Source organism: Triticum aestivum, chromosome 4D, assembly GCF_018294505.1.
Source record: "Triticum aestivum cultivar Chinese Spring chromosome 4D, IWGSC CS RefSeq v2.1, whole genome shotgun sequence".
Lineage (NCBI taxonomy): Eukaryota > Viridiplantae > Streptophyta > Magnoliopsida > Poales > Poaceae > Triticum > Triticum aestivum.
The window spans coordinates 10,721,354-10,739,873 of NC_057805.1; the positions used below are offsets into that span (position 1 = coordinate 10,721,354).

At 48.3% G+C, this 18,520-nt stretch overlaps 1 protein-coding gene across 1 annotated transcript; it reads right to left on the minus strand.

Moving 5' to 3' along the window:
- Positions 1–13,009: 13,009 nt before the first annotated feature.
- Positions 13,010–15,415, minus strand: LOC123095696 (protein NUCLEAR FUSION DEFECTIVE 4-like). Its single transcript, XM_044517246.1, has one exon. It carries the CDS (start codon positions 14,931–14,933, stop codon positions 13,113–13,115), a length of 1,821 nt encoding a protein of 606 aa, XP_044373181.1. The 5' UTR covers positions 14,934–15,415; the 3' UTR covers positions 13,010–13,112.
- Positions 15,416–18,520: the final 3,105 nt, after the last annotated feature.

Genomic DNA, 18,520 nt, shown 5'->3' on the forward strand with positions numbered 1-18,520 from the left:
CTTTCCTTCCTCCCTCTCTCCCCCTTCCTTCTCTCCTAGTCCAACTAGGGAAGGGGGGAATCCTACTCCCGGTGGGAGTAGGACTCCTCCAGGGCGCGCCATAGCTAGGCTGGCCCTCCCCCCTCCTCCACTCCTTTATATACGTGGCCAGGGGGCACCCCATAGACACAAGTTGATCATTGATCTTTTAGCTATGTGCGGTGCCCCCTCCACCATAATCCACCTCGGTCATATCGTAGCGGAGCTTAGGCGAAGCCCTGCGTCAGTAGCATCATCATCACCGTCATCACGCCGTCCTGCCGACGAAACTCTCCCTTGAAGCTCTGCTGGATCGTGAGTTCGTGGGACGTCACCGAGCTGAACCTGTGCTGAACTCGGAGGTGCCGTGTGTTCGGTACTTGGATCGGTCGGATCGTGAAGACGTACGACTACATCAACAGTTGTCATAACGCTTCCGATTACGGTCTACGAGGGTACGTGGACGACACTCTCCCCTCTCGTTGCTATGCATCACCATGATCTTGCGTGTGTGTAGGATTTTTTTTGAAATTACTACGTTTCCCAACACGTGGAGCCTCTCCTGGAGTAGTTTGACACCTATAGAATCATAAAGAAGCCACCGATTGTCAGATCACCTCTGTGTTGTCATGGCCGTCGACGAAGAGGTGCACCAGGAAGTGGAGCGCGTTGGCATCGAGCCCTAGCCCCCAGCCCGGCGAGGTCGTGGCCCTTGAGTCGGCGTTCATGTGTTCGCGAGATCTCGTCGTCGCGGCAGCCCCCCACCAGCTTTATTTCCATGAGGAGGTGCACGCTCTTCCCTCCCAGGACGAGTGGTGTTCGCCCGTTCCTGAGATCCAGAATATCAATCCCGCTGCCTGCCGTGTATTCCGCAGCCCCAGATCATGGCCAAGAAAAAAATGAGCAAAATAATGTGCGAAAGAAGAAATAGGTCGCAGATACTGTGGAGGAGATCGTCCATGTGGAGGATGACTTGTGAGACGGCGGCCATGGGCGCCGGTGTCCACCGATACCATTGGCAGGTGGAAGAGAGATCTAGGGGATTTCATTGCAGGACGCCACCACCTCCGATCCCTATGGACATGAAGCCGTCACCAGTCACCACCACCACGACGTAGGACGTGCCATCACCAAGTGTCGAACTGAGGGAGTTACGGGATGGAGTAGGGGAGAAGGGACCACATCTCAAGGAAGGAAACGAGAAATTAAAGGGACGAAATTAAGGAAGGAAATTGTGCGGCGTAATTGTTACGAGGATCGTTGAGGATTTTACTGGGCTGTACAGAGCCACGTATGTGCGCACGGGAGACTGGTAATAATTAGAAACAAAAGGCAAAGATCAATGCATTAGGAAAGTTAGGATTTATAATTGATTGTCATGAAACTGAATTTTATTGATTGGTAATGTGCTATCGTTTCTTGCCCGTTTGTAACATGTCTAGTTAGGAAATTTTGAAAAGTTAGGAAAGTTTTAGTTGTGAGGTTTTTTCGCTGGTTAATTTTCATAGGTTTTTTTCGTTGGTTAATTTTTGTAGATTTTATTTTCTTCGCTTGTCTTGGGTGCGATCGGAGGTTAGGCCCTGGAGTGCGTGGGGCGGGTGGGGGCCTCAGTACGAGGTTTTTTTGGTTCGTGGCGGCTCAGTGGGAGGTGTGAGGAGGTACCAAAATAAAACCATGGGAGGTGGGACGAAAAAAACCCTGAAAGCGAGACTACCAACTCCTTAATTAGGAGTAGAGATGATCTGGTTCCGTGCGCGCGTAGTTGGCCCGAGCTAGCCAGTTGGCTAGGCTGGGCCCTTTTTTTTCTTCTCTTATTCTTTTCTCCTCTGCCTCTGTTCTTCTGTCATTTATATTTTATTTTGAATTCGATTTTTATTTCATAAAAAACTTTCTAAAAATTCTTATTAGAATTTTTATATTTTTAGCATTTTTTGGACCTTTTGAGCATATATTTTCTGCATTTTATTTGTAGACTTTAGTTAAATATTTCCCTGCTCACATTTTATCTTCCAAAATTGTTTTCTTCTATTTTTCTTTAATTTGGTTTTTCTCCGACCCATCTTCAGTTCATTTTTTAATATTATTTTTTATTTCATTTGAAAATATTTCTTGCTTTAACCCCTTTAGGGTTTTATTTAACTTTCTGTTATCACTTGTTTTAGGTTTTAACCAAATGCTCACTAGGTTTCAACTAGTTTCATAAGGCCTTCACCCCTCTAGGTTGATCAACAAAGCAAACAAAGTCAAATCAATAGACTCCATTACCTCTCATAAACATTTAGATCATAAATCCACAATTCATCGGATCCAAACAAACACACCGCAAAAGAAGATTACACCGGATAGAATTCCAAGAATATCGAGGAGAATATTGTATTGAAGATCAAAGAGAGAGAAGAAGGCATCTAGCTACTAGCAATGGACCCGTAGGGCTGTGGTGAAGTACCCACACATCATTGGAGGGCAGCAAGGATGATGTAGAAGCCCTCCGTGATCGATCCTCTCTCCGACAGAGTACCCAAAAAGACCTCAAATGAGATCGCGGAAGAACAGAAAATTGCGTCTGTGGAAAAAGTGCTTTGGATGGCTCTCTGTTGGTTTCCCAATTTTAGAGAATTTATAGTGGTTTGCCTTCTGGTCTCCTCCCGAAACTTCTAGGGTCTCTCTTGTCCAGAAAAAATCGTCAAAAAGTTTTGTAGCATTTGGACTCCGTTTGACACTGATTTTCTGAAAAACCAAAAACAGGCGAGAAAATACAACTGACACTAGGCACTGGGTTAATAGGTTAGTCCAGAAAATGATATAAAATAGTACATAAATGCATATAAAACATACATGATTGATAATATAATAATATGGAATAATAAAAAATTATAAATACGTTGAAGATGTATCAGTAGGTGTGATTTTTTTTATTTTCTACTATGTCTCCCAACATATAAGCTGGAAGGTTTAGTCTGCAAAGATACATTCGCAAGGTTTAGAGCTTAGACAAACTCATACGATCTCGAGGTAGACCAATCTATACTTTGTACTCCATCACAATTAATATATAAGAAATAGACGCAGGGTTTAACTTCATCAAGTGGGCCCAAACATGGGTAAAACATTGCGTTACTACTCTTCCTGTTTCCATCTAACTCTGATCATTTAGCTTGGGACCCCTTACCTGAGATCTACCGGTTTTAGCACCAACATAGATGATGGGAACGGAGGCGAACTCCGACAGTCTCGATCGCGGCCACGGCGGCGGCTCGCGGCCACGCCTGGTGACCAATGGCCACGCACGGCGACAGCGACCCCAGGACGGACGACGGCGGCTTCCCGCGTCTCCATGCCGAGGAGCGGGCGGCGTGGAGGCCGGCAGCGGTGGCCTCCTGTGTCTCCATGACGAGGAGTGGGCGGCGGGGGTGGTCGGGTGGGGCGGCGTCGAGGTCGGCGGCGGAGGCGGGCGCGCGCGAAGAACGACGAGGCTGAAGAACATGCGACCTGCGTCATTACCTGGTCGCCAGCCCTCGGCGGCGAGTTCGAGCCCGCATCCATGGCAGGTATTGAGCGGGCACCCGACATCTCGATTCGAGCGGCCTCGAGCTCCGAGTGCCTTTGGAATGCGGCGGCCAACATCGGGGGAGTATCCCGATGGGTTAGCCACAAAGGCAGCGGCCGGAATCACGGGCAGCAGGCAGAGACGGTGGCAATGGCGGGACGGTGGCGCCCTGAAACTTCCCTCGTGCCAAAACATTTGCGTATGTGGTACTGAAAAAGGCGTATATGGTATACTGAAAAAGAAAGACGCCCATGCTGGACTTTTGAGGTTCAAGGGGGTAAAAACCGGAATTCACTCATCTTTAAAAAAGCACGCCCGGTTTTACAGTATCTGATCTGCGTGTTTTTTTTTTGGCTCTAAAACATTAAAACGCAGCTATTTTACAATATAACCATTTTATAAGGTATAGTGAGAAATCTTTGGGAGCAGAGATACGTGATGTTGGAGTCACGGCTTGATCACACACCCACGGCAACGGCAGCATACTATTCCGGAGTCGGAAGTCAGAGCCTGCCATGGACTAGGTGCGTGGCTGCCATTGCCAATGCAAGATGATTCGCGGTCACTGGTCAAACCAATCATCGCCATGAGTTTTCGCCGCCCGTGTGAAACGCAAACACCAGAGAGGAAGACGCCGGTGGGCTTATCCTGGCAAGGCGGGGAATGGGGAACCCAGCTGGATAGCTAGCTCCATCGTCCTCCTCGTCCCCATCTGGCATCTGCATGATGACTGGTATTTCCTGGCTTTTTTTTTTGCGGGGGGACTGGTATTTCCCGGCTTTGGCCGGCGCGTAGCGGCTGGCTGGCTGCTTGTTCGAAGATCCTTGAGAGGACCGATGAGGTGTGCGACGGACTTCTACTACTAGTCGCCGGAGAAAGTCACGGCCGGCGCGTCGCTGGCAGTGACACGTCTCTGATAGAAACAGGCGTGCATAGTTCTTTTGGGTGGGTTTCCGAGTATGTGGGTAAGCTGCGTATGCTCCAGTGCTTGACGTCGATTGACTAGTTTGAACATATTTTGTGAGATAAGCCTACAAGAAAACTCCTATTTTATTTAATTTCTAGGGACCTCCGAGGCAATCAAATAAATAGAAGAGCATTTAGATCATTAAAGTACTGATCTAAATGCTCTTATATTTTTTTTCGGAGGGAGTACCAATTACTAGTACTTAAAAGGGGATCACAACCGTATTGCAATTTTGAAGCCTTTCAGAATCTTCACATACTCTAGTCGGCAATGTGCAGTTGCTCTAGTCGGCAATGCGTTAGTCCCGCCCCGAGGTTCCGGGTATGACGACTTGGACATGGACACGCAAGCGCGACGCGTAAGCCAATCAGTTCGTGGTGGACTTTGACCCTGCCAACGTGGCACTCTGCTGGTCAACATACACTTTTTGCCGGGTTAGGAGGGATTTCAGTGTTCAATGAATGATAAGTTCGTTCATACACACACGAACATATGCATGCCCACAACGCTACCAGACTGTGGTCTGGCCCTCCGTGCGACCGAAGGAAGCAAGGCTATGGCTAACAACGTTATGATTCCTACTTACATGAGCAATAGATACACCCTTTTCACCAAAGAGCATTTTGACTTCCTTTACTATTATCATATATGGCGAGCTGTCAAAGCAGATGACTTCCTTTACTATTATCACATACCAGCTCCGCCTCCCCTCCCCTCCTGATCCAGATCTCTCTCTTTATCTCCGCCACCGCTTCCCCTCCCCTCTGCCTCCCCTCCCGCAGCCGCCGGATCCCGGCTGGGCAAAGCTCGTGCGGGGAGATGATGGCGGCGGCGGGGCGTCCCATTGCCGCGGCTTGGAGGTGTGGCTGTGACGGTGGATCTTGAGCGGACACTTCGGGATGACATGTGTGTGGCCATGGCGCCGGGCACGCAGCGATGTGACCTCCTCTACCTTGGGCTGTCTTCATCATTGGTCCAAAGGGATCTGGTCGGCGGGTGTTGCCTCGCGGTGGCTTCCCGGCGGCGGATCGAGTGGAGGAGGAGATGGTGACCTAGCTGCTAAAGTGGGTGAGGATGCCCGTGGGTGCCGTTTTTGTTGGAGGCGATGGTGGGGGCATCCCTCGCTCCATTGTTTTCGGGGGAAACCTCAGATCTGGAGGAGGCTACATTGACGGCGGCGCCTGTGGGCGTCGTAGCCCTCGTTGGTGGTGTTGAGGGGCCTCCTGGATCGAATAATGGCGAGGTCTTCGTCGTCACCCCCGTGGGGGCATCATCTTTGAAGACATTCATCAGCTGAATGGACATGTGGATGGCTTGGTGGTCGGGCGTCGGTAGGTGGTGGAACGGCGCTTCGTCCTACACATCGATGGCGGCTGATCTCGGCGGCATGGCGCAGTGAAGACTCGGCGTCCGATGGGTGGCGATGGACTCGTGCAGGAGAACGACGTTGTCTGGCGTCGTGGTGGTGTCGATGGCAGAGAGGCCAGGCAAGGTCGATGCGTCAGTATCTGATCTGAGGATGGATCGATGGATGAAGGAGGTGATGGCCCTTGCAACGTGCGCATGTGGTGCTCCGGACCGGTGTGTAACCCAGTCCAGGTATTGTGGCTTGGGTGGGGCATCTGACATTAGATGTTAGGTGTTGGTGAGATGTCTGTTTGGTATTAGGCTCGGACATTCGGCACCCCTTCATCATGGGGATAGGAGTAGCGACAGGTGTTGCCAAGATGATGGCTTCAGGCTTACTGATGTATTACCTTGTAAGGGTTTTATGAATAATTAATAAAATGGTTGCATGCATCGCCCAGATGCAGAGGCCGGGGTACATCATCGTTTTTAAAAAAAATCAAAAGAAAAGTAAAATACGAATGACTTTTTCTAAGTGCATTTCTAACCGATCTCTTATCTGTCGTTAGAGAGTAAATTTGGCTTTTTTCTCCTCTAAACCGCGCCTAACCGATCCCTTATAATGGTTAGTGGAGTAAATATTTTGCTCCATCCCTAATCTTCTTCTTATATTTACTCTGGCTCGCGACGGTCGAGTAAAATTTCCCCACTCTCTCTTCCTCTCCCCCGCCTCCTCTTCTCCCCCTCGTCCCGCCGTCGGTGCGACCCCCGCCCTGATCCGCCGCCCTCCCTCCTCCCGATGGCCGGACGTGGTGGCTGTCGGTCCCCTCCGCCGATCCGCAGCACGGATCCGCGCCGCCATGCCCGTGGGTCGTCGTCCACGGCCGCTTCCTTGAGCCTCCGCCGCTTGGCCGATCCGCCCGCCGCCACGAGCCTCACGTGATTTGAGGACTTCCCCGACCTCCCTCCATCGCGGCCGCCGACGAGGACCTACATGGGCGTCCGACAGTGGGCGTGGGGGATTTGGGTGGCCGAAATCACCGACCGCGAGACCCACAAGCGGATGTGGGTCGGCTCGTTCCACACGGCCGAGCTCACGGCCATGGAATACGACCGGTGGCAGGTCCGGTTCCACGGCCACGACGCGAGGCTCAACTTCCTCTTCGGCACGGCTCCGGTCCACCTCGTCCTGCCGGAGCCAGGGGTGGTGAGCGCTCAGATGGCGCGGGAGGACTGGGAGCCAAGGGAGCGCCTCGAGGCCAAGGCCGCCGACGAGGCCTTACATGGATGAGGTCCACTGGTAGTACCCGGAGCTCGTGGAGGCGGAGAGGGTGATGTTCGCCATCAATGACAACGAAGTTATCATCATCTCCAATGGGGAGGGCGGCAACGAGTAGGGCGGCAACGTGGGCGGTGAGGTGGGTGGCGACGACGAAATCGACGTCGAGGAGTGGCGGAGCATCTTCCCCGACAACGACGACGACGGCACCGGCCCGGACCCAACTCGCACCAAGGCTGGCCTCACCCGGAAGGACTAGCTCGACCTCCACTTCGGTCGAAAATTGTTTAATTTTAGTCCTAATTTAAATTTATGTTTAATGTTCGGTTGCGAGAGCTTTCTATGTTCAACTTCATGTTTAAATGCATCATCTTTCGGTTAAAATTTGATTGAATTTGTGCAAATTTAGTTTTACTCCGCTAACTTTAGGTGATCGGTTAGGTGTGACAACATTTTAATGAAATATTTATACTCCACCAAGGTATATACTCTGCTAACTTTTAGAAGATCGGTTAGAAATGCCCTAAACGCGCATACAACATCTAGACAAAATTCGCATGGACGGGTAGTCAGTCCTGTGCAACAACATACACTGTTCATGGATACGTGGCGCATGCCATGAACTAGTTTTCTTACCATAACGAAGTTACTGTTAGCATACCCGCAAAAAAAAGTTATTGTTAGCACGTACGTATGGTGTGTTCATCAAGATTTTTGTCCGAGTTTGCGTCCCGCTATTTGCACCAATAAATGTGATGTGCAGTAAGTTTCGACGGTATGAGAACCAAACATCATTTGGACGGCTCGTTAGGTCTCTAGCTCACGAATGATCAAACGCAGGCAAAGGCTGAGGGTTATCTCTTTAAAAAAAATGTGCTAGTAATTGTGGCTCCATTGATCTCAATGCAATGACATGTACCAAAGGTGGAAAGTGGAGTTTTATCGGATGTCCCCGAAGGGGCGGTGGAAAGTGGAGTTTGAAAAATCTAGACATCAAGTTTAACTGAAACATCCAAGAGAAATGGAGATTGGTGCCCATCCAGAAAGCTCCTCTGGTGACTTTTCACAAGTTTTACCTACCAAGCAGTTGGCAACTACTAGTTGCACCACTTCATCCTCGTCCAATTAGAAAGGCAAATGGTAATCTAGAAAGGTTTCTAATTGTGGCAATGCATGCCAAAAAAATGATGGTCTAGGGACTGGCTAATCCACCGAATTCATCCTTCTCAGTCGATCACTCAATCCATTTCAAGTTTGTACGCAATCCTGCTCTAGTTAAAAAGTTACCATCGACCAGTCAATATGAACACGGTGTTCTGTCTTATGTAACAAATAGGTCATGGTTTTGTAAAGAGGAGACGTGCGAGAGATATGGCGGCCGACGTCTTTGAATATGACTTGTCAAGGTCTATGAGATGTCAGTTCGGCAACTAGTTTCACTGTCATATATTGTATTTAGAAAAATATGCTAAGTTTAGGTTCATATTTTAGACGGTGACATTTTGGTGAAAATTTCCCACAAAGCAGCTAGAAGAGTGCGAGGAGACGCTGGTGTGCTTATATCCCTATCAAGCTACTCTTGGCGGAGTATATTCAATAACTCAAGTCAAGAGGTATAGGTCCTTCACAAGATTACGGAACATGAAATGTAAAAGCTCGTATGACCAGAAATGGGTAGCTATCACTTCTCCGGAACTTCTAACAAGTGTCCAACATTTTTTTTCAGTTCAAGTAACACGTACTCCCTCCGTCCCAAAATTCCTGTCTTAGATTAGTCTAGATACGGCTAATACGAAAACGTGACTTGATACATTCGTATCTAGACAAATTTAAAACGAGAATTTTGGGACGGAGGGAGTATTAGTCAACAATACTGATCACACGGATTTTGAAGATTTGTGAGTTAATATGAACACACACGTGATTAGAAAAAAATAGACACACACTGGTAAGGCGTAACTGATTAGATTGCAACAAGATTTTTGTCGGTGACGTTATAAGACTTTTCTCTTATATAAATTCTTTTTCTACATCATGTCATGCACATACCTACAAAAATACTAAATAATTTGTTCTTGCAAAAAATCATAATAGACGGTTGCAATTAGAATAATAATTTAACGTCTGTCGCATCGTTCACATGCCATGTGCCCTGACCGAGACCTCTGCAACATGGCATGTGTTGCAAGACGTGCCAATGCAACACAGACTATCAACCGTCCAAAAAAAGAAGTTCATGGATGAAACAAGGCTCGTGTTGCATACCGCTGAGTGCAACACGAGGCTTGTTACAGAGGCTCGGAGATGGCGTGCTACCATTTTGGTGGTTTGCAGTGAACTTTCACTGTATCATTCACATTCACATGACGATTGAACAAACTACCGTTGGGACAATCAATCTAACCTATAGAGCTAGCAAATGAAACCGAAGCAGTCCCCATTCCTTGAAATGCGGGACCACACACGACTTGCTGATCTTCACCCACTACTGATTGCAGTAATGCTACATCGACGGAGATTTCCAGAGTTTGTGATTGGACTAAGGGGAGGGAGAGGCCCCACCCGCCTGAAAATCAGGGGGGGGGGGGCATGTTTAGTTGGTTAGGAAGGAGCGTGTAAAGGCATGTAAGACCCCCTACGTCTAGCATTTTTGCTACTGATTGTACTACTGAACCAAGAATTTCAGTTATCTGTTTTGTAGTACGTAGTACACTACCATCGATCCATCTATATGTACGTAGCTTTCGTATACATCCGTGTGCATGATTCTATCGATCTCTTTGTCTTCGGTTAGTCAGCTGAACCGATCTTGCCGCCATTGGTGGCGACGGCGTTGTCGCTGGGACTAGTGGTTGTGGTCGTGGCATCCTTGGTGGTGGCTTCTTCCGGCCGCTCCTCGCCGGCAGGGACAGGACCCATGGCCAGCTCGGCGTTGAACTTGCCGTAGAGGTCGCCCCTGTAGAATTTCCTGGTCCTCCACGCGAGCAGCAGCGAGACGAGGGCGCCGAGCAGCGTGACACTGGCGATGATGTAGAAGGACTCCCTGAAGCAGCGGACCCCGATGCAGGTGAGGTCCCCGAGTAGATCCCCGAGTAGTCTCCCACCATGAGGTGTGGGAGAATAGGGAGGCCTTCGAGCAAATCGAGGTCAGGCGCACCAACGAGGCCTACATGGACAAGTCAGTCCTTGTGCGAGAACATACTCTGTTTACAACTACGTGGCACATGGCAAGATCCAATTTTCGTACAAGTGGTAACAAAGTTATTGTAAGCACGTACGTGTGCTCACCAAGATTTTGTCCAAGTTTTCGTCCTGCTATTCGCACCAACAATTTGTAATGTGGAGTCATTTTCAATGGTGCAAGAACCAATCATCGTTTAGACGGTTTGTGAGCTCTCTAGCTCAACAATGATTAAATGCATGCAGAGGCCGAGGGTTTATCCTCCTTTTTAAAAAAAGGTGTTAGGAAACGCGACTCTGTTAATCTCAACACTAGGCATCAAGTTTAACTAAAACTAAGCCGAGGTTCACTCAGACGGGCTAGCTAGCACCATCTCGGAAGCTCCTCCGGTGCATAGGCTGAGGGATATTCCCTCTTTTCAAAAATAAAATGAAGTCCCTCCGGTGACTTCGGACAAAGTTTACCTACTGCTAGTAGTTGGCAAGTACTAGTTGCACAAAATCTCAGTAACAACCACTTCATCCTCGCCCAAGGAGGAAGAGAAGTGGTGATCTAGAAAGGTTTACTAATTGTGACAATGCCAAGAAAATGAAGCTCTGAGGATTGATTGACTAATCTATCAAATTAATCCTTGTCGGTCGGTCACTCAATCCATTTCAAGTTTGTACGTGATCCTGCTCTACTTAAAAAGTCACAATCGTCAATGGTGCTGATGCTCTGGCTGTGTGCAGATCGATGCCCTCTCTTATCTAACAAGAGGGACGAGAGAGATGGCGGGACGGTGTCTTTGAATAATGACTTGTCAAGGTCTATTAGATGACGGTTTGGCAACTAGTGTCATTGTCATATACTGTATTTAGAAAAGTATGCTACTAATGGTCAGAACGTTTAGGTCCATATTTTGGATATTAACATTTTGGTGCAAATTTCCCACACAAAGCAACAAGAAGAGTGTGACGAGACGCTGGTGTGCCTATCCCCTATCAAGCTGCTCTCGGACGGATATTCAGTAACTCAAGAGTCAAGAAATATAGGTCCTTCAAAGGATTACGGAACATGAAATGTAAAAGCTCGTATGGCCAGAAATGGGTAGCTCTCACTACTTGTCCGGAACTTCTAACAAGTGTCCAGAAATGTCTATTTAGCTCAAGTAATACATACTAGTCAGCAATATTGATCACACGGATCTTGGAGGTTTGCGTGTTAATGTGAACACGCACGCGACTAGAAAAAATTATACACGCACCGGGTAACATGTAACTGATCAGATTGCGACAAGATTTTGGTAAGACCTCTCTCTTATACGTTCTTTTTCTACCTCATGTCATGTACATACCTGCAAAATACTGAATAATTTGTTCTTTTGCAAAAAAATAAAAATAAACAGTTGCAGAAGTATTAAAAATTTAAAACGGAAATGATTCCCACAAACTGGGCAATCAGATGCGAAATGTCTGCCGCGTCGTCAACACACCATGTGCCCTGACTGAGCCCTCTACAACATGGCCATTATTGCAAGACGCGCGAATGCAACACAAACTAGGTTGCAGACTGTGCAGAAAAAAAAACCAAGAAACTGTTTGGGGATGCAACAAGGCATGTTGCAAAGCGTTGAGCACAACACGAGGCTTGTTGCAAAGGCTTAGTGATGGCGTGCTATGATTTTGATGGTTTACAGTAAACTTTTTCTGTTTCATTCACATGACGATTCAACAACTACCGGTGGAACAATTAATCTAACCTACAGAGCTAGCAAATGAAACTAAAGCAGTTCCCTTTCCTTGAAAGGCGGGATCACACAAAACTTACTTGGACAGGTGCTATGTGTTGGGCTCAATTATGTTATATATAAAGGCGATGCCATGCTTCTGATATTAGTTTGATGCATTGAACTGATCCATTTTCAACAACTACTCTTGCAACAATAGGTACTTCGTTTACGTGATGGGGCAATGTGTTAAACCAGGCACTGCGCTCCAAGGCACGTTTCCTAACTAGTACGTACTAGTCAGCAATATTGATAACACGGATCTTGAAGGTTTGTGCGTTGATATGAATACGCACATGATTAGAAAAAATTTAGACACGCACCAGGTAAGCTGTAATTGATTAGATTGCAACAAGATTTTTGTCGGTGACATTATAAGACTTTTCTCTTATATTCTTTTTCTACATCATGTCATGTACATACCTACAAAAATACTGAATAATTTGTTGTTTTGCAGAAAATCATAACAGACGGTTGAAATAATAATAATAATAATTTAAAACTGCAAATTGGGCGATCGGATGCGACATGTCTGCAGTGTCGTCCATACGCCATGTGCCCTGACCGAGCCCTATGCAACATGGCATGTGTTGCAAGGCGCGCCAATGCAACACAGACTATCAACCATGCAGGAAAAATGTTCATGGATGAAACAAGGCTCGTGTTGCAAAACGCTGAGCGCAACATGAGGCTTGTTGCAAAGGCTTAGTGGTGGTGTTCACATGACGATTCAACAAACTACCGTTGGAACAATCAATCTAACCTACACATCTAGTAGGAATTTAAGTTAAAGCAGTCCCCTTTCCTTGAAATGCGGGATCACACAAGACTTGCTTATCTTTACCCACTACTAATTGTACTACTGAACCAAGAATTTTCAGTTATCCGTTTTGTAGTTCAACTATACAATCGATCCATCTATATATTTCTACGTACACAAATTAAGCAAAGCATGTGTAGCATTCGCATACATCCGTTTGATTCCATGGATCTCTTTGTCTTCAGTTAGTGATCAGCTGAACCGATCTTGCCGCCGTTGGTGGCGACGGCGGCGTCGCCAACAGGACTGGTGCTGGAGGTGGCAGCACCCTTGGTGGTGGCTTCTTCTTTGGACCGCTCCTCGCCGGCAGGGACAGGGCCCATGGCCAGGTCGGCGTTGAACTTGCCGTAGAGGTCGCCTCTGTAGAAGTTCCTGGTCCTCCACGCGAGGAGCAGCGAGACGAGGGCACCCAGCAGCGTGACGCCGGCGATGATGTAGAATGACTCCCTGAAGCAGCGCACCCCGATGCAGGTGAGGTCCTTGCCCCTGCGGCCGCCCTGCCGGAGCGCCTCCTCGTCGTAGCGGCGCCCCGCGATGCGCACGTTGAGGATGTAGGAGCCGACGGGGCTGGCGACGGCGCCGAAGTTGTAGAGCGTGGAGTAGTACTTGAGGCCGAACACCTCGGAGATGATGGCGAAGAGCAGCGGCCACTGCGCCCCGAAGCAGAAGCCGAGAATCACCGACGCCGCGTACAACCCGTTGTTCACGCCCACGGCGATGAGGAGGTGCCCCACGCACGCCAACAGGAGCACCACCGTCAGCACCAGCGGGCGGGGCACCTTGTAGCGGGCCAGCACGTACTCGGACGCGAAGCCGGCCACCACGCGGCCCGCGTAGTTCCAGATGCTCACCAGGGACACGAAGGTGGTCACGCTGCGTTGCGGGTACCCCAGCGACTGCCCGATCTGGCCCAGGTTGTCGATCGCCGTCAGCGTGCCGCCCACGCCGCAGATGGTGGCCACGAAGAGCACCAGCATGTCCACGCTGAAGAGCGCCTGCAGGATCGTGTAGTCCTCCCCCCTTGCCGGCGGCCGGAACACGTCCTGGAAGCATGTCGTCGCCGGCGTCATGGTGGCTGCGGAAGGCGTCTCGTCGACGACCGTGGTCGTGGTCGTGGTCGTCGGGACGACGGACTGGGTCGGCAGTGGCGGTTGCAGGTAGGTCCTGAGCTCCTGTTGGACGACGATGACGATGGGGAAGAAGATGAGGAGGAGGAGCACGGTGGCGGTGACGTAGTAGGCTGGCCTGGGGAACTTGAGCACCTCCAGCTCCACCACGTTCATGACGAGGAGGTAAACGGCGAGCACGATGGAGGCGTAGAGGAAGTAGAAGAAGGCCTTGCGCTCCCGGGTGCTGCTCGCGGCGGCCGGGGTGCCGCGCGGCATGATGCGGATGGTGGGGATGAAGAGGAGCGAGATGGCGGCGGGGAGCCAGGCCATGAGCAGCACGAGGTCGGCGCCGTCGTTGTCGGTGCCGTAGATGGCGCGGTAGAGCTGCGTGAAGATGGCGCCGCTGAGGCCGACGAAGCCCTTGAGGAGCCCCAGCACGACGCCGCGGTCCTCGGGAAAGTTCTTGACGGCGGTGACGAGCGCGCCGGTGTTGGCGAAGGACTGGGAGTTGGCGCCGACGGCGATGTAGAAGCACATGAGCCAGACGGGCGGGCGCACGGTGCGGCCGGTGATGGAGAGGTAGATCATGAGGTAACCGACGAGGTTCATCGCGGCGCCGCAGGCGAGGACGACCCAGGGCGGGGTGACCTCGTTGATGAGGCCGGGGAGGATGCCGACGTTGGCGCCCACGTCCTTGAAGAAGCTGAGCGTGTTGAGCGTCTGCTGGTCGTAGCCCAGCGACGACTTGATGGCCTTGGAGTAGATGGCGAAGATGTAGGTGCCGCCCGCCGCTGCCATGATCAGGATCGACGCGAAGAACATGAACCACCGCCCGCCCACCACGTGCTTCGCGAATTGCGTCGACGGCACTCGGCCGCCGCCATCGCCGGACACCATGGCTCAGTTAGCTCGATTGGCCTATCGATTGGCCTAGCTAGTTTACAGTTGCTACGAGTGTGCTGGCTGGTTTGCTTGCTGCGGCTAGCTATATATATATATGTAGCGCGAGAATGATCAGCAAGTGAGTGTCAGCTTCCTATTTGACCACATGAGCAAAGAAAAATCAAATTGGAATCATTTTCATCCACGAATTCTCTCACGATGGCATGTGTTGTACGAGTAGGATTTATCATCATCGTGTGATAAGAAAACGGAATCAATAAGTACCGAACGCACCGTATTTTGGCGTTTTGGCCCGAACGCCTCCTGAACCGTTTGATTTCTAGCACAAATCTTATAGCGTGGATATCAGCCACGTCATGTTCTTTTTCGTTCGGTAGAACGACTCGTCCCGAACGCCTGTCGCTATCTTATCCTCTCCCAGTCCCTTCTCCACCGCTCACTCGCATCCCACACACTCGCCTCGCGGAGAACTGTCTTGCGCCGGCGACGTCGGGAAGGAGCTAGGGGACGACGGAGACGAGGAGCTGGAAGAACGCCGTCTAGCAGCTCCACCGGACCCAACATCAGGGGTGTCCCGCGGCGGAGACGAGGCGGGCTGCGCCATCCTCGAGGCGTTGCGGCTTGCGGCCATGGGAGAGGAGGCTGAGGAGGCCCCCTGGTTGTGCTCCGACGGATCCCGGATGGAGAGCCCGAGCGCTAGCGTGGAGAGGAACCGCCGGTTGCAGCGGTGGCGACGGAGAGGAGGCGTGGACGAAGGAGTTGTGATGGAGGCGGCCGGGCCTAGGTGCGGCGGGGGCAGGCGGAGAGGAGGCCCGGCGAAGGAGCTGTGATGGAGATGGCCGCGCTTAGGTGCGGCGGGGGCGACAGAGAGGAGGCGCGGCGAAGGAGCTGCGCTAGAGATTGCCGCATTTAGGTGTGGCGGGTGTCGAGATGCAGCCGGAGACCTACGCTGCGTGGTGGCACTGCTTCCGTCGGCGCTGGCCACGCACTTCCTGGTGGCCACCATGGAGCTCCACCTTGGCGTTCACGAGTTTGAACTGCACAAGGACGGGGCGGCTCGCTGGACTAGCCATGCCATGTCTACTACCAATGGCGCCCGAGCCGGCTGTCAATGAAGAGATGGTGTCCTGAGGTATGCCATGTTTCTCAGTTGTTTTCATACGAATTGTGCATAGCTCTTGACCACGGAGATTACAAGTTCGCGCATCTACTGAGCGTGTGAGAAGCTCATCTGGGTCTGGTAGAGTGTGGAGTTAAGGGCTTTCGACCAAGTTCATGTCAAAATGTTGGCAACATGTTCTATATTTCAATGGCAAATATCAGATGGCAAGATTTAGAAATTGTTTGCCTTGCATTTTTGAAATATAACCAATTTGAATCAAAATCCATGGCAAATTTGCGTAGTTGGGCAGTGAAATGTAAAGTTAACAATTTTGGGATTTGTACATTATGCTATATTACAACAATAAAAAACAAAAAAAAATGTGCCATCACTTCAGATTTGTTTTGTATGTATAGGTGGGGAGGAAAACATCCCATAGCTGATATATCGTTCATTGACAAAAATGATAGTAAAATGGTTTATAGTCGTGACAATTGCTAGACATTATTTAGTATTGGTATGATGGCAAGTTAAAATTTTGTTCTTATAACAAATTTTCAAGTTTTGCCACTCTACTGACTGAAAATCATTTGTTTTGTGTGGTCTGAACAAAACAGAGATACATACTAGTCTTCCAGGACAGAATGGTATTTTTTGTGTCCCTAGATTTTGTTGTAGTGGTGATAGGCTATGAGTTTTGAGAAGAAAATAAATGATTTGTGGCTGGATTGATCAGGCTGCTATGTGTGCTGAATCTGTAGTGGGGAAAGGGATTTTTAGAGTTCGTGGTCATCTTCGTTGTACAACATCAGCGATAATTAAACTGAAAAAGGATATGGAGTAATCAAAGCTTGATTTTCATTTAGAGAGAATGATTCAGGACTAAACATGTATGTACGATACAGTTTTTCTTAAATTTGCCGTCTCATTGTACAATATTTTTAAAATTTTCCTGGAAGATGGGAAATATAGTTATCAAATGATGGTAACTTCAGTTCTCGGATCATGAAAAAATCATTGCTTTCTTGCCATGGCAACTTTCGATATTGGATCATGGCACAAATTTGCTGTTTTCTATCATGGCAACTAATCTTATACTTTTTGCCATGTAAACATCAAAAAATTAGTTGATTGATCATGGCAAAATTTAGTTTACGCATCATAGCAAACTTGCTTCCTGTAAGATGGCAAACATAGTTATCGAATCATGGCAAATTTAGTTCTCTAATCATGGCGAATTCATTGCTTTCTTGCCATGGCAACTTTTGATTTTTTAAATTTTTGTGGCAATTCTTTAAATTGTCGAAAACAACAAAAATGGCAAATATTGCCATGGCAAGTTTTACTAATTATTTCACCTTCATTAACATGACAAAATTACCTACATCCCCATGGCAATTTTAACACTTTATTGCCATGGCAAGTTTTACTATTTATTTTCCATGGCAAATTTACCTTTATTAACATGGCAAATTCACCTAAGTCCCCATGGCAATATTTAACTTTTATTGCCATGGCAAGTTTTACTATTTTTTGGACTTTTATTAAGATGGCAAATTTACCTAAATCGCCATGGCAATATTGAACTTTTATTGCCATGGCAAGTTTTACTATTTTTTGGACTTTTATTAAGATGGCAAATTTACCTAAATCGCCATGGCAATATTGAACTTTTATTGCCATGGCAAGTTTTACTATTTATTTGCCATGGATAATATACCTTGGTTCAGGATGTTGTGTAGTTGATACTTGCAAAGTTCATGGCAATTTTATCTATGTCCTTGTTCATAAACAATAGCAAATTTATACTGTATAAGGCTTTATATGACAAAATTCATGTGATTTGTGGTTGCACCTTTTATTTGAAAACATGCAAATTTAATATGGCAAGATATGATTTTCAGAAACATGGCAAAGTTTATAGATGTTCAAAAACATGGCAAACTTGCCATGTCAATTTAATATGTTCAAAAACATGGCAAATTAAGATGTTCAAAAAACATGGCAAGTTAATATGTACAAAAACATGGCAGTTTTTGGGACTACAAATATTGTAATTTGTTTTGAATTCTTGAAGGCAATTGTGTTTCTGGGCTGGGCTGGTCCACTGGAAGGGAGGGAGGGAGGTTGTTTGGGAAGGAGAGCTCTTTCGATCGAACAAAAACGTTCGTAGCGAGGGAGTTGATTTACCGAACAAAAGGTTCGGTTTGGGATGCCCCCAGACCGAACGGTCGGTGGTTATCGGGGTCCTAAGAAAAAGGGTAAAGTGCTAATAGCCCTAGACGAGATGCTACCTGATATATATGCAGATATATATGGTGACATGCGATTGCGCCCAAAACTCTACCGCCGTTCAAATCGATAAGGCAATGTTAATTGGTTCTCTTGCACAGATGTATCAACCCTTTTGATGAATAATGGAGAGCACCAAGCAATGCAACGATTCACCAAACCCCCTCAACTTGTCGTGAACTTCGAG

Excerpts from the sequence above, each read along its gene's own strand:
- LOC123095696 (XM_044517246.1), bottom strand. The coding sequence starts at position 14,933 with ATGGTGTCCGGCGATGGCGGCGGCCGAGTGCCGTCGACGCAATTCGCG.